This window comes from Hesperophylax consimilis, chromosome 17 (genome assembly GCF_061612785.1).
Source record: "Hesperophylax consimilis isolate HC1 chromosome 17, BYU_Hcon_1.0, whole genome shotgun sequence".
Classification (NCBI taxonomy): Eukaryota; Metazoa; Arthropoda; class Insecta; order Trichoptera; family Limnephilidae; genus Hesperophylax; species Hesperophylax consimilis.
The window spans coordinates 13,511,963-13,529,146 of NC_142852.1; the positions used below are offsets into that span (position 1 = coordinate 13,511,963).

General features: G+C 32.3%; 1 protein-coding gene across 1 annotated transcript in view; it reads left to right on the plus strand.

Annotated features, from left to right (window-relative positions):
• The first annotated feature begins 207 nt into the window (after window positions 1-207).
• LOC149416034 (uncharacterized) overlaps window positions 208-17,184 on the plus strand; it is a 30,857-nt gene continuing 13,880 nt past the window's right edge. The window contains exon 1 of the mRNA XM_089641855.1: window positions 208-361. Within this exon, the coding sequence (XP_089497981.1) occupies window positions 208-361 (154 nt within the window). The remainder of the gene's footprint in view (window positions 362-17,184) is intronic.

The following is a 17,184-nucleotide window of genomic DNA, read 5'->3' on the forward strand; positions in this document are numbered from 1 at the left end:
TTTAACTTCAAGGTCAAGGTACACACGTAATTATATCCTAATTTCCAATAATGTGTTATGAATACTATTTCTTGGTTTTTACAGAATATTACAAGCCAAACCAAATTTTCACGGCAGATACAAAGTAGGGTTCCGTCTCAACTATGTTCTTTTTCAGGTATATTTGTTTGGCTGGAACAAATTACCAAACGCTACTGCAGCAGTATCATGGATCTACCAAATCAAGAGACTGTTTCCATCAAGACGGATCCAGGGCCCCAGCAAGAAGGCGGAGATGAAATACCGTATACAGATATAAATTTCGATCTTCCAGATATAAAGAAGGAATGTTTGCAATATGCGGAAAGTACTCAGACAGACGGTTAGTTGCATTGCATACATATAAAATGTAGAATATTAAATTCGGATATTCGGAATCCATGTTCGTTTCGAAATGTCGTGCAAACAGGACGTATTTACTTTAAAATAAATCTTTGCTATAACTGCTAAACTACAAAACTCTTTTATCTCAAGTATTGCTCACAATGAACCCTCATCTGTTTTTGACATATATTCGTGTCTATTTACTAAATATTTATGAAAGAAAATATCATTCCATTGACTTGTGTTCCAATTGAAGCGTGTTCTGAAATTAGTCAAGAGTAAATGTTTTCCTTCTTGAAACATCAGTCCTTGAAGTAACATCTGGCATCTTTATGTTTTCCTATATTAAGCTTAAAATATGTTCACCTTATTCTTGCTCCTGTGTGGTCAATCAATGTTATCTTTTGTCGTAAATATTTTACTTTAATTAAATTTTAATTAAAAACAAGTTTTTGTGTATGTAGATTGACGGTTAATATACTTTGTTGCATTGTCTTTCAGGTTGCTTTAATATAGAGTCTGTTACCATCAAGGCGGAGCTTGGACCCCGAGAAGAAGATGAAGGGGGATTTCTATATACGGAAATTGACATAGACCTGCCGGATGTTAAAAAGGAGTGCTTAGAACGCTTTGAAAGAATTGTCCAGACAGCAGGTAAAATGTTTTTTCATTCTTAGTAGTCCAGTTAATCTAGACAAAAAAACCTGAATGCTGATGTTTTCTAGTAACAAGTACCTCCAAAGGAAGTTCTAAGCCATTATGTCGACGAAACTAAAACATTTGAAAAAAATAATTCCAAAATGGAACTCCTTATAAAACTACCTAAAAATAATTGTGAGATGAATTGATGAATTGTGGTTTAAAAAAATGATTTGATTTTTATCTTTTTTTGAAGCTTTAATTTTTCTTTTTATTTTAAGGTCAACGAAAAAGTATCCAAACATAGTATTTGCCATTATTATTACTACATTTCTAAGGCAGTAAGAAAATAACTTAAATTTTCTGGAGGACTGAATTTGTGAAAAAAGATGCTTTCGATATAAAGCTTATGAATATCGCAATAAATAAATACTCGAATTGAGCGCAAAAGTGAAATCTAAATGGTCGAGTGTGTTTGATTTGGTTGCTGCAGAAGTAATTTCGTAGTAAATACTGACAGTTTATAATACAGATATAAAGGGAAATAATAATAAACATTTGTCGCACTGACTTCCCGTATTCACATAAATTCCTGAAAAAAAAACAACCGAGCAGTATTGGAGTGTCATGTTATATGCGGCCTCTGAAATGGTTTATCTTGCAGCAACACATTTGAAGATGAATGTGATGCCCGGTGAATGGATATTTTCTGTAGCTAAAAAATATGATCTATGAAAAGTCTTGGTTAGAATAATAATTTTTAATTCTTAACGTTACATTGCAAATACTATTTATTAATAAAATTATTTTATAAAGTAAATCTATATAAAATTCGGCGTTTCAATTCAAAAGTATAAATAAGTGCAAGACACAAATTAGTCACCTGTTCCTGTGGGAACCTATTTTTTTACTTTTACGTGAGTTCTTTTCTGACACGAAAGTCATAAGTCACATGAAGCTTACTATTAATCCTTTTTTTTCAAAATTAGATCTGAAGACACAACCAGTGGAAACTACGAAGTGCTACTATTCGAATTCTCAAAAGGGAAATTTGACGAGCCACATGCTGATTCACAGTGACAAAAAACCTTTTTCATGTTCTAAGTGTAATTATACGTCTAATCTCAAGAACCTTCTGACGAGGCACATGCTGACTCACAGTGGCAAAAAACCTTTTTCATGTTCTGAGTGTAAATATACGTCGAATCTTAAGAACCTTCTGACGAGACACATTTTGACCCACATCGGTGAAAAACCTTTTTCATGCTCTGTGTGCAATTATTCATGCTCTCGAAAGGATAATTTGATTAGCCACATACTGACTCACACTGGAGATAAACCTTTTTCATGTTTGGAGTGCAACTATTCATGTTCTCAAAAAAGCTATCTAAAGAAACACATGCTGACTCACATGAGAGAAAAACCTTTTTCATGTTTGGAGTGCAACTATTCATGTTTTCAAAAAAGGTATCTAAAGAATCACATGCATACTCACACTGAAGAAAAACCTTTTTCATGTTTGGAGTGCAACTATACATGCTCTCGAAAGGGAACTTTGACGATCCACATGCTGACTCACACTGGAGAAAAACCTTTTTCATGTTTGGAGTGCAACTATTCATGTTCTCGAAAAGGCTCTCTAAAGATACACAGGCTGACTCACACTGAAGAAAAACCTTTTTCATGTTTTTTTTGCAATAGCTCATTTTTTCAAAAGGGAAATTTGACGAGACATATGCTGACTCACGCTGGAGAAAAACCTTTTTCATGTTCCTTGTGCAATAACTCATTTTCGCGAAAGGAACTTTTGATAAACCACATGCTGACTCACACTGGAGAAAAACCTTTTTCATGTTTGGAGTGCAACTATTCATGCTCTCAAAAGGGAACTTTGACCATCCACATGCTGACTCACACTGGAGAAAAACCATTTTCATGTTTGGAGTGCAACTATTCATGTACTCGAAAAGGCTCTCTAAAGATACACATGCTGACTCACACTGAAGAAAAACCTTTTTCATGTTTGGAGTGCAATTATTCATGCTTTCGAAAGGGAACTTTGACGATCCACATGCTGACACACACTGGAGAAAAACCTTTTTCTTGTTTGGAGTGCAACTATTCATGTTCTCGAAAAGGCTCTCTAAAGATACACATGCTGACTCACACCGGAGAAAAACCTTTTTCATGTTCCTTGTGCAATAACTCATTTTCGCAAAAGGGACATTTGAAAAGCCACATATTGACTCACACTGGAGAAAAGCCTTTTTCATGTTTGGAGTGCAACTATTCATGTAATCAAAAACCCTATCTAAAGTTACACATGCTGACTCACACTGGAGAAAAACTTTTTTCATGTTCCGAGTGCAACTATTCATCTTTCCATAAGAAATATTTTACGAGCCACATGCTGACTCACACTGGAGAAAAATGTTTTAAATGTTTGGAGTGCAACTATTCATGTTCTCAAAAAGGCTCTCTAAAGAGACACATGCGGACTCACACTGGAGAAAAACCTTTTTCATGTTCTTTGTGCAATAACTCATATTCGCAAAAAGGAAATTTGATAAGCCACATGCTGACTCACACTAGAAAAAAAGCTTTTTCATGTTTTTTGTGCAATAGATCATTTTTTCATAAGGGAAAATTGACGAGACATATGCTGACTCACAGTGGCGAAAACACTTTTTCGTCTTCCAAATAATTCTGTGCAAGTGCAATTATACATGTACTAAAAGAAATATTTGACGTGCCACGTGCTAACTCACGCGGGAGAAAAACTTTTTCATATTCTTTGTGCAATTATTCATATTCTCAAAACGGAAATTTGTTGAGACACATACTGACTCACAGTAGAGAAAAAAGTTTTAATTTATAGAAGTGCAACTCTTCATTTATTCGATAAATTGAATCACGCGCATTTTCACTGTCCAGAAAAACCTTTTTCATGTTTCAAGCCATATCTGAAGTGGCACATGCCGACTCACACTGGAGAAAAAACTTTATATATTCCGAGTGTAACTTATCATGTTTTCGAATTGAAAATATGAAAAACACTAACCAACTCACAGTGGAGAAAAACCTTTTTCATTTTGCAAATGCAACCACTCATGTCGTCAAAAGCTAGGTTTAACGAGCCACATGCTGATTCACAGTGGAGAAAGACGTTTTAAATGTTCCGAGTGCAACTATTCACGCTCTCGCAAGCGTTATTGGCCTGATCTGTTTTTTGCCGAACAGAACTATTCATCTCCTCAAAAGGGAAGTATTACGGTATAAAAACTTTATAAATGTCCTATGTTTAGTTTTTTCATGATCTTTGTTCATTTAATAGAAATATATATTATACGAGATATTTGCTGACTCACCGTCGATAATAAAGAAATCAGGTTTTTTTATTTTCTTATTATTCTCACAAAGAACATTCCAATACTACAGTGACATTTCCAAAAATAAGAAACCGATTTATATCACGTGGCAACTTCGAAATCCCATAATTTAAAATGTGTGCTTCTCAACACCATTACACTTATCAAGGTTTAATTTTTTTTTAGTGCACTCCCACATAAAATCAAAATTATTAATTCTTTAAATCACAAATAAAACAACTACTTGATGAACCCAATGATAATTATAAGATTTAATTGCATATAACGATTTTTTACGTAATTTTTGATGAAATGCTCATATTGATCAAATGCAAATTTTAATATTATTTCATACTTAGTAATAATAAATTATTTCATTTCATCATTAATTAACAAAAAAAATATAAATATACTTTTATTTTTTTAATATTTCCTCTTGCAATATTATATCAGAATTTTAACTAACCAATTGCTTATTGTCGCAATTTATTGTGTACCTACTCATGCAATATTATCAGCTCTGCTTTATTCCAACCGAATAGAATAACTTTATGTACTTACCACCTACCTCCTACTTATTAATCGAAATTTAATTATATTATATTTACCTTACAACATACATATTCTTAAATTTATTTAAATTTAATGTGTATCTAATTAAGTAACTGCTATATTGGTATATTTCATTATGTATACTTTGGTTTTCATGCTATATTAATTTGTTTTTTCTTACTTTATAAATAAAAACTTTCTTTCTTTTCTTTACCTTATGTATACTGTAATGGCAAAAAAACTCCCAAACTTTTTTTCTCTATGGAATTGGGTAGTTACGTTAAAAAGTTAACATTTTATTGTGATTAGTTTTTAAAACCACATGCTTTTCTTCCGTATATCTGTAAATTAAAAAAATGTTTAAGCAACTACAACCTGATGAAACACATGCTGAATCAAAGTGAAGAAAATTTTCAAAAATTTTATGTTTGGTAACTATAATGTTAATAATTATTCTTGTTCTTATTGGGATGTTAAATTAAAATCTTCATGACCTATGCTTCTCTTACTACTTTCAGTCATTACTGTATTTGTGTACAATTTACTATATTGTCTAATATAGTGTTCGTGTGACGTGTTTTATAAATATTGTGTTCGTGTGTACTGGTACATTTTGTATTTTGTAGTTTAAAAGTCATATGTTTCTCGTATATTCATACAATTTTTAATTAGTTAATTTCTTTGAATAGTATTTTCGTGGAGCATCTAGATTATAGTTGATAAGTTTTATTAGTAATTTCATTCTGTAATATTTGCTAATCATTTAGGTTAGTAATGTGTGTGTTTCTTCATATGTATTTGTCAGATAATTTAAGTGGGACTGTATTATGTTAAAGTATAAGCCCATCTTTTCTTCTGTTAGTAGAAGGTTAGAGATTCTTCCAAATAAATCAATTAGTTGAATGATATTTTCTTTCAGCTTTTCTATGCGCTGTTTAAAGGTCAAGTGTTTGTCACTTTTTAGGCCCAGTTATATTTCACATCTGGAATACGAAGGTTTCTTTCTTCTGTTTGTAATTGTTTATGTAACGACGTCATTCTTTTAGATGACCTTAAGAAAACCGTTTAACCGTTTTTTTAGATATTAACCTATATTAGCATATCTGATATGATATTTTAAAAAAGCCGGTTTTTCAATATATTAAGATCGATTTCAGATTTTTATAATAAAATTTCACAGTTTTTACTTTCGTAAAATATCGCAGTGTCATCTGCGTATAAGAAGATTTCGTCATTTAGTCAATTGACAGATATCATTTTTGTACATTCGGAATATGAGTGGCCCCAGTAAGGATCGTTGAGGAACTCCATAGTTTTTGCTCTCGAGTTATCTCCCATTTTAACATATTATTTAACGTCGAACAATTATTTCGTTTTTGTATTTTTTTATATTAATTGTTTACCAGCGACTTTTTATTAAAATTAAATGTTTGAAGATGCAAAATGTGGTCTAGAATCTTTTCTGTCTAAGAATCGTTGATTCTTTTTTTAAATTATATCAACTTATATTATATTCCGTGAATATTGGATTTATTTTAGTTAAACTGATATATTGACGTTTGTTTATATTTAGAAATAAGTCATTTATTTGTCACAAATATTTAATAGATCTAAGTTAATTTGTAAAACAGACAGTCGTCTGCGAATAATTTGAACTGGACTCCTTCAAATATAGAAACTGTCATCCACAAGCATTTTTTGCTTTAATTTTTATTTCTTTCCCACAAACTTAATTCTCTTTTACCTATGTTAGGCACATGCTGACTCAAAGTGGAAAAAAACCTTTTTCATGTTCAGTGTGCAACTATGCATGTTATCAAAAGAGCCGCCTAACGAGCCACATGCTGACTCACAGTGTAGAAAAACCATTTTCATGTTCCGTGTGCAACTATACATGTAAACATAAGGGTAATTTAAGGAGCCACATGCTGACTCACAGTGGAAAAAAAACTTTTTCATGTTCCGTGTGCAACTATGCAAGCTCTCGAAAGAGCGACCTAACGAGCCACATGCTGACTCACAGTGGAGAAAAACCTTTTTCATGTTTCGTGTGCAACTAAGCAAGCTCTCGAAAGAGCGACCTAACGAGCCACAGGCTGACTCACAGTGGAGAAAAACCGTTTTCATGTTTGGAGTGCAACTATGCGTTTTGTCAAAAGGGTCAGCTGAAGAGGCACATGCTGATTCACAGAACAGAAAAACCTTATTCATGTTCCGTGTGCAACTATGCGTGTTGTCGAAAGGGTCTTTTAAAGAGCCACATGCTCACTCACAGTGGAGAAAAACCTTTTTCTTGTTCCGTGTGCAAATATACGTGTTGTATAAAGGGTCAGCTAAAGAGGCACATGCTGATTCACAGTTGAAAAAAACCTCTTCCATGTTTGGAGTGCGATTATACAAGTTATAACCAAGGTAACCTGAAGGCACACGTGCTGACTCACAGTGGAGAAAAACCTTTTTCATGTTCCCTGTGCAACTATGCGTGTTATCGTAAGGGTCAACTAAAGTTCCGCATGCTGACTCACAGTGGAAAAAAACCTTTTTCATGTTCCGTATGCAACTATGCATGTTATCAAAAGGGCCAACCGAAGAGCCATATGCTCTCTCACATCGTAGGTAAACCTCTTTTATATTCCATGTGCAACTATACATGTTTTCTGAAGTGCAACATGCTAACTCACGGTGGAGAAAAATCTTTTTCAAGTCCCGTGTGAAACATTTAATTTTATCAAAACGCCCATCTAAATACCCACATGTTGACTCACAGTGGCGAAAAACCTGTTTTATGTTCCAAGCGCACATATTTATGTTATTGTAAAGGCAATCTGAAGCGCACGTTGGGTCACTACAGAGAAAACTTTTCCTTGTTCCTTGTTCATCTATGGATATTCTCAAAACGCACATCTTAAAAGCCACATGCTGACTCACACTGGCGACACACCTTTTTCATTTTCCAAGTGCACATATTCAGATTCTAGGAAAGGCCACCTTACATATAGAACATTTGTTGGAACACATGCTGACTCAGAGCGGAGAAAAACCCTCTTTTCGTGTTCCGAGTGCAACTATGCAAGTTATCAACAGTGTTCCTTGAAGAGATAAAACTGCCTGACAGCTGAAAAAAAACTTTCTCGTTTTCTGGCTGAAGAGAGATTGAAAAAAACGCGTGCACACTCACTGTTTATTTTAATATGGAATTATGCATTTTCTCGAAAAGACTCTTTGACTGGACACTTTTCTTGTTCCTTGCGTTAACATTCACCTTCACGAAAACTATTTACAGAATAAATTCTAGTATTCGATCTGATATGTTTCACCAGAGAGTTACCAGTATATAAAATAATATAATTTTATAATGGTCATAATATTTATAACCTTGCGATTTCGTTGAATTTGTTCTGAATCGCATTGGAAAAGATTTGATTTTTTTTAAAACTTAAATGTACTTGTAACTTAAATGTAAATGTATATGTAAACCAGATAATTATGTCATACTACTAACACGAATATAAAAATATATATGAATATGTGTACAGTAATGTATTTAATTATTTTCAAAATAATATTTTTACACTTCTAAATTTACTTTCAAAAATGTAGAACTGTAGCAGCAGCTACTAGTGCGTTCTAGAACATATTCTTTTCTGTTTACCCTGTAGAGATCGCACCTTGTACCTACTAGAATTATTTGGTTAACACATCTCCTAGGTACTTCAACCGCTCAAGAACGTACTACCTGGGCAGACAGAAAAAAATTCCATTGATTTGAATGATTTGACGAATTTCCTCTCAGATACATTAAAATGTACAAAACAGAAACTTATTAGTAGTTAATAGAGATAATTACTTATTGGCTGCAATGTTTCATTCAAATCTAACTTTAACAACCGCATTTAGCGTTGTTCACCGTAGTTAACATTTTAACTCTGATATTACTGAAAATTTAAAAACCTATTTATTTTATTGCTATTTTTTTCAAGAACTGTTTTAGACCCAGAATTCTTATAACACGGTTTAACTTTTAAAATTTCATTTTTGATATCCTTGCCTAGTTAAGGCTTAACAACTCGTAGGATAGTAATGTGTTTGCGTTTAGTTTTGAAAGCGATTGTAAGCCTTATGTATAAAGAAACTGTATATGGGTCAGTGTCCAAATCGCTTGCACTAAATTTTATTTTAGAAACAATTTTTTTTTTAATTTTGTGTAAATATTTTATTGTGATTTGTGTTCAAGGTTCCGGATTTCCCAAAGTCAACTAAAGAACGTTAAACTATATGATTCCCAGTGGTTATTAATATGTTACCTGCTGAAATTAAAAACTATGCCCAAAACAAACAATTGGTTTTAAACATTCGAAGACTTGGCTTACTGAAAGAATTCATTTGTATTAGCTTACAATGACATGTTATTCTAATGACTTTTAAAATTATAAAATAAAACACAAACACTTTGTATTTAACCACGAATTTATTATTTCATATATCGACCGGTTTCACTTCGACCAAGCTTCTTCAGGATATAATAATAATTGAGTTATTATTATATCCTGAAGAAGCTTGGTCGAAGTGAAACCGGTCGATATATGAAATAATAAATTCGTGGTTAAATACAAAGTGTTTGTGTTTTATTTTATAATATAATGTCTAACCACAAAGTAATTGCTTCCTATGAAAAAAAAAAAAAAAAAAAAAAAAACTTTTAAAATTGATATGTTTGTTTTTCATCATTTTACTTTTGCTATATTTCTGTAATTTTTTTGTTTTTTACATATAATCACTAGACACTCAAAGTATTGCTAACCTTTTTGCTGATTTTTGAGACCGGTGTGCTTTTATCAACGATTTCTAAAGTTTTTGAAAAAATCTTCTCAAAAAAGTTATTTTCCGATTAAACCACGTCATTTCTCCTAAAGAGCATGGTTTCTCTACTGGCAAATCTACCCTTACTAACTTGTTAACCTATCAAAACTATATATCTGATTCCATGTCTAGTAAATGTCAAGTTGATCTATTTATACCGATTTTAGCAAGGCGTTCGATAAAGTCAATCATGAGTTATTGCTGAATAAATTCCATAAATTCGGTATAGGAGGTTCACTATATAAGTAGGTTTATAGTTACTTGACTAAAAGATTACTGGCTGTTAAAATTGATGGTACATTTTCATACAAATTCACTGCTACGAGTGGTGTTCCCCAGTGGTCACACATAGGTCCTATCTTGTTTTTATTATTTGTCAATGATGTATTGTATATTTTCAATGATGTTCAAGTGCTTATGTTTGCAGACGACCTGAAATTATTCAAAGCAATCAGAAACATTAACGATTGCCATATATTACCAAATAACTTGTCGAGATTAATTATATGGTGTCGTGATAACCGCTTGCAACTTAACATAAGCAAATGCCAAATTATGAGGTTTCATCGAATAAAGAATCCAATATTTTTGATTATTCCATTAACAATATGTCGTTTGTATCTGTCTCGGTAATTAATGACTTAGGCATTTGGTTTGACACGAAACTTAACTTTATCAAGCATACAAGAATAACATTCAATGACAGCTGTCGTGTTTATATTTCACCATTGAAATATCTCAAAATAAAATAAAAAATTCTAGCTAAAATCTAAATATCTATATTTTAATAGCTTTAATAGTGAAGTGAAGTTATACTAATTAATATTTCGTGCCAAAATGACTACACGAGCAACTAAAAGAACACTAAATACTACGGACACCCAACTCCTTGACAAAAAGTTTGAAGAATTTAAGGTAAAATTTCTGGAAATCATCAGAAACGAGTATAAAGAAGAAATCGAGGAATTAAAAAATAAAATATTAACTCTAGAAAAAAAAAATTGATACGAAAAAAAACAACAACCTTGAAAAAACTCTGGAACAAAACGCCGTAATACAAAGTGAATTTAAAGAATTACAAAAACAATTGGATGCTAACGAACAACACGCACGCATTAATAACATAGAGATCATTGGGATACCAGAAAAAAACAAGAGAACCTGACGGAGATTATCAAAAGGATCTATTCAGAATTAAATATAGTAAGCGACGACATTGAATACGCCACCCGAGTCACCCCCAAGGAGAAGATTGAAGGAAGACCGCGGAATATTATAGTAAAACTAAAGGGCAGGAAACAGAAAGACGAAATCATAGCAGCAATCCGGACAAGAAGGGGCCTAACAGCAGAGGATATTAACTTTAATGGAAAACAACGGATCTATATAAATGAACATTTAACTCATAAAAACAAAGTACTCTACAAAAAGGTCAGAGAGTTTACCAAAATTAATAAATTCAAATTCTGTTGGATCAAAAATTGTAAAATTTATGTAAGACTTAATGAAAACACAAATCACCATTGCATAAATAATTATAATGATCTAGAAAAACTAAAAACATACAATATTTCCATCAACTAACTTTCCAGCAACTTTATATTAACTGCACTATATACTTAATACAATGGAATCTTTAGAATTATACTATCAAAACTTAAGAGGTCTCAGAACCAAGACACATATTTTTCTTCAAAATGTATTATTAAACAACTATGACATTATATGTCTCAGTGAAACATGGCTTAACAATTCAATCTTTAATGAGGAACTTTTCGATCCACGGTACCATATTTACAGACGAGATAGAGATTATCATAACCTCAATCAAAATCGCGGTGGTGGAGTTTTAATTGCAGTCAAAAGTAAATTAATTTCTGATCAAAAACTAGAATGGGATTCTGAAGCGGAAGACATATAACATATATTTTTTTTTTTTTTTTTTTTTTTTTTTCTTTATTCATGAAATATTAATGTGTACAGTTTTTACATGCTTTTCGACTACCACACTAGACACACGCCCGTATTATGGTAGTCGAAATTTATATACATAGGTTTATATAATTATATAAATGTAATATTTGATAACTTGTTAATCTAAGTATTTTTTTTTCTTACATGCAATGTATGTGTATAATAGGTGACACTTTTACTGTTATTATTATTCAATATCGACATCTTCAATCGCGAATTTACTAAATATAAAATGACTTTAAAAGAGTATTTCACTGATGTTTCTTGAATTGATGTTTCTGATGTTTATGTTTCTAGTATTTATATATTTATAATCCTGTTATGGTATGATTTATATGATTTATATGCACAACATTGTCTTCTTATGGTTATGGTTATGATATAATAATAATAATAATAATAATATAATAATATTTTTATTCCAGGATGTGGGGAGGTTAGTGCAATCCCACACGTCCCATATAAATATACATATAGATTTACATTGTATAATACATATAATAAATTTACTAATAAGGACAACTATGCAGGGTGTGGTCTTGAGTGCGCTTGGGCCCAGCGCTCACTCAGGAGTGGCGCTTGGTGCTGGTAGGCTGCGGTCACCAACTTGTTGGCGGAGGCCATTAGCCGCATCCTGGCTCCAGTGACCCGGTGTCTCATCAGGCCGGCAAATCCATGCAGTCCTAGTTCCGTGAACATCGTCGATGCGCTGCTGTATCGTCGGTATCCAAATATTATTCTACAGGCGTCATTGTATTGAATTCGGAGTCGTTCCATCGAGCAAGTTCGGTAGTGACACCATGTCTCACACGTATACAGGCCAGTACAGAATGCGTTGAATAGTATTTTTTTAAAGGTATTGCTGCATTTGCAAAATCTGCGGGCAATCATATTGGACACTATGCTTAGGCTTCTCCTTTGTCGTTCGATATCGCCATCGTCCGATAGGTCTTCATTAATAATGTGCCCCAAGTATTTCACGTTCGAACATGTTTTTATTTTTGCCTCGTTAAGGTATACGGGGAGCATCTTACTTGTATCTTGTCTTTTTCCGTGGTGGAACGCAATCAATTCCGTCTTCTTCGGGTTGTACATCATATTATGCTGTTTTCCATATTCTTCACAAATGTTTAGGAGTAATCTTAATCCCTTGATCGACGGAGCTAGGAGTATCATGTCGTCCGCGTAGCTTATATGATTCATACATATACTGTTAACACGACAGCCCGCTCTGATATCCAGGCGACTTGATAACTCGTCCATGTATACATTAAATAGAATGGGGGACATGCACCCTCCTTGCCTTACTCCTGACCGCAAATATATCGGCTGGGAGTATGTACTTGCCCACCGTACAACATTTTCCTGCTGGGAGTGCCATCGGGATAATATGTTTATAAATAAGGTAGGTATATTCCTAGCTTTCAATTTATCCCATAATGTCTTATGACAGACCCTGTCGAAGGCTTTACTTAGGTCTAAGAAGCACCCGTATACGGTAGTTTTTCGTTTCTTGTAGGATTCTATTATTTGCTTTGCAGTATATATTGCCATATTAGTGGATAATCTACATTTAAATCCCATCTGGTTATCTTTAGACATAAGTTTATCATGTATCTCATTTAGTATTACCCTTTCAAATAATCTTGCAGTTATAGTTGCTAAAGATATTGGCCGGTAATTGCTGGAGTTAGTCATGTCAGGCTGTCCCGATTTCAGGATTGGAGTTATAATCGTTTTCGTCATTGCACCCGGTATATGGTTGTGTTTAAGTATTGCGTTGAACAGTATGTTTAGTAGTTTGGGTATGTATCTACCTCCGTATTTAATGTGTTCAATACTTAGATTATCATGTCCCGGAGACTTACCAGCCTTGGTGCCTGTTATGGCCTTCATTATACTACTTTCAGATAAGTAAACGTTTTGTCCATCATATTCCATAATATCAGGGACAGACAGTACTTCATTTCCGGAAATATCTGCAAAGGTTCTTCTAAAAGTATTAGCAATTTCCTCCGTGTTTGTGGACCCATCAATTTATGCATATTGTGCATATGATTTATATGCACAATATTGTTTGTATTCTTATGGCTACCAATGTATCGATAATCTTTTATTTTATATAAATTTTAGTTTTTTTTTCCCCTTTATTTTTGTTGTATTATTTTGTTCTATTATTTTATACAATTCTTTTATTTTATATAATTATAACTTCACATTTCTCATAAATTTAATTATTTCTTCTAATGCTCAAAGAAAAATAGTTCAAAGATTGATAATTAAAGTAATATTGAAAAAACCATCAAAATTTTCTACTGAGATTCTCTTTTCAATATTCAATGTACCCACAATAGACAATATATATAAAAAATATTCAATTCTACAAATTTATAAAGAAATACAGTTAAATAACTTACAATTCAATTCATCAGCAAGATATCAAAAAACCATCAAAATCCCAAAACTTAATACAAAGCACACACAAAATACCTATCTCTATCTAGGTATAACATATTTTAACATCCTTCCATTATATCTAAAAAATATTGAAGATATTCAGGAATTTAAAATAAAATTAAAAAATTACCTAAAACTACTATAAAAGTCCATATCTTACTCTTATTATTATTTCCTTCAAATCTTGAAACTGTATTATTGATAAATCTTGCCTATTTCTTACTTATCCCTTTGGTTCTGCAAATATATTATTTACTTACTTACATGATTCCATATAATTGAGCTAGGATTCACTCACCAAACACAAGAGCCTCGTCTCTTTATGGTGAGGAAAAGCTATTATTATTTACCTTGATAACACTGTATAATATGTATAATTGTATATTTATTGTAAAAAACATACAAATATTAAATAAAAAATAAAAAAAAATGCTGTCTTACGTAAAGTCACAAGGAGGAAATCCGTAATTGGTTTTATTTTGGCTATTTTACTTATGTACAATCTGTAAAAATCTAAACTGTTGATTTCCCAAAAATGAATAAATAAATTAATTAAATAAATATTGAAATAATAACCAATAAAGCTTTGAAAATGTTGGGATTTACTTTAAGGGTATCTAGTGATTTCAATTATGTAAATACTGTAAAAACATTATATATGTCACTAGTAAGGACTCATGTAGAATACAATTCCACAGTTTGGTCCCCAAATTATGAGGTTCATTCACATGCGATTGAAAGAATCCAAAATAAATTTTTAAGGTAAATTTGAAAATGGGCATTCCTAGAGAAAACCTAAATTACGATAACGTAGGTACTTTGTTCATTAAATTTAATAAAATTATCTGATCGCAGAATTATTTCCGATTTAACCTGTTTGTATAAAATTATTAATTCAATGTTTGATACCCCTGATTTATTACCTATATGTAATCTCTTTTCATACTCCAAGCAGGTCGGTTACAAGACAGTACCTACCTAACATATTATTGTAGCAATTCTATATCAACGTCCGAATATCACACTCCTATGCAACGGATTCAACAGCTAGGAAACAAATACTACGATGTTGTTGATATATTTAGTACATCAATTTCAATATATAAGCATACCCTATTGAAGTTTTTTTCATCAAGTAGTGGAATATTTTAATAAAGGTATTTAATTTGATTTGACGAACACATAATAATTTTGTCAACTGAAACAGAAAAAAAATTATGTTTTGTGCCTGCATGCTGTGTAGATCAAGTTCAGTGATATTTTGACTCTATAGTTATTTTTCGGCAATTGTTTTAAATAGTCGCCTGCACTATTTTCATGTATAATTTCGTAATTTTTTTTATATGTATGTTTGTAAAAGCCCTAATAGGCGTGAAATAAATAAATAAATAAATAATTGTAAAAATGTAACTGTAAATTCAATATAAAAAGATTTATAATGTAAAGAACCCGCTAGACAAACTGCTAAAAAGCAGTTTATCGGGACTTTTTACCTTACTTGTAAAGTGTATAATGTATAATAAAAAAATAAAATAAATGCCCAATCGTGCGAGCTTTCTTCACCAACCTTCACTCAGAAAGCACGTCAAAAAATCGCTCTTTAAAAATCACCCACATTCAGTGTCTAGAATACATAATAATCAATCAATGTATCGGTAAATGATCTCCTGTTGAACAGTAAAGCGAACTAGCTATGTCTAAACGGTCGTACTTATTCTTATTGCAAGTGATTAGTTCAAGTTCTGTGAAGTGACAGTTAGGACGGGTTGTTTCGGAGAATTTGAACAATTATTCAAATTTCAAAGTTAATTATCAACTTCTGTGAAAGATTTTTCCAAGTTCTGTTATTATTTCAGTTCTTTCAAGCAAGTATCCTATGATGATATAATAACAGAACTTGAATAGGTCTTTCACAGAACCCGAAAATGAACGTTGAAATTTGATGAATTGTTCAAATTCTTCGAAACAACCCGTCCTTAGTGTTGTCGCCGAAATAAACATTCATTTACTTATTATAATACCTGTGCTAAGTCAATTCATATTACACATATTTCACGGTACCTCACATGCGGATTTTAGCCCAGTGCAGTGGTGAAAACGCCCGCTAAACCTGCACCGAGATTGGAAGAACCCCAGTTAGAATCCCAAAGATTCCAAGAAAAAAAATACGATTATAATATAAATATTCAACACGATTCTTACTAAAATATTTTACCCAAATACAAAAGCGGCTTTTATCCCAGTGGTGATAGCGCCCGCCATTACTTTGAAGATTTTCGGAGAACCTCAGTTCGAATCTTACTGGCATTAAATTAAAATAATTATTTTTATTTTCAAATTTTGGCCTTAGAAAAATATTAAATAAACTGTGATATCTTTGAGTGTATGCCAATGTGGGTAGGAAGGGAGAACACTTTGGTTGGTATCTTGTGGTATTTAATCGGGGAATTGTCACAGGCAAAAGAGGACGAGAACTACCTTTCATACGTATTTATTAACTATGCAAGCATTCCATACTTGCACACATACTCTTTCATTCACACATTACATCCCCACACTTAAACAACAATTACATATAAATATTTAATCACCTATTTTATACAATTCAAAAAACTATATATTTATATATATGTAATTCATTTTCTTCACTTCGGGTAGCGTGGGCGTGGTCCCCTGGGTCGCAGCCTCTCCTCCCATGGAGAGCGAGATCTGGAAAAAACATGGGGATTAAAATCGGCTATGTCCACATCTGAGAGTGGACCAAAGTCCAACACATTATCAGAATCACTCTCTCCCCAGTTGACTTTCATTTCAGTTAATTGATCATGATGTCTTTTCCAAATTTGACCCGTTGATTTTATCTTTATCATGTAGATTCTACTCCCCATTCTTTTAATTACTGTTCTAAGAATCCATTTATTATTATTATTTATAAAATCTTTAGTTAAAACTTTAGACCCTATTTCAAAGA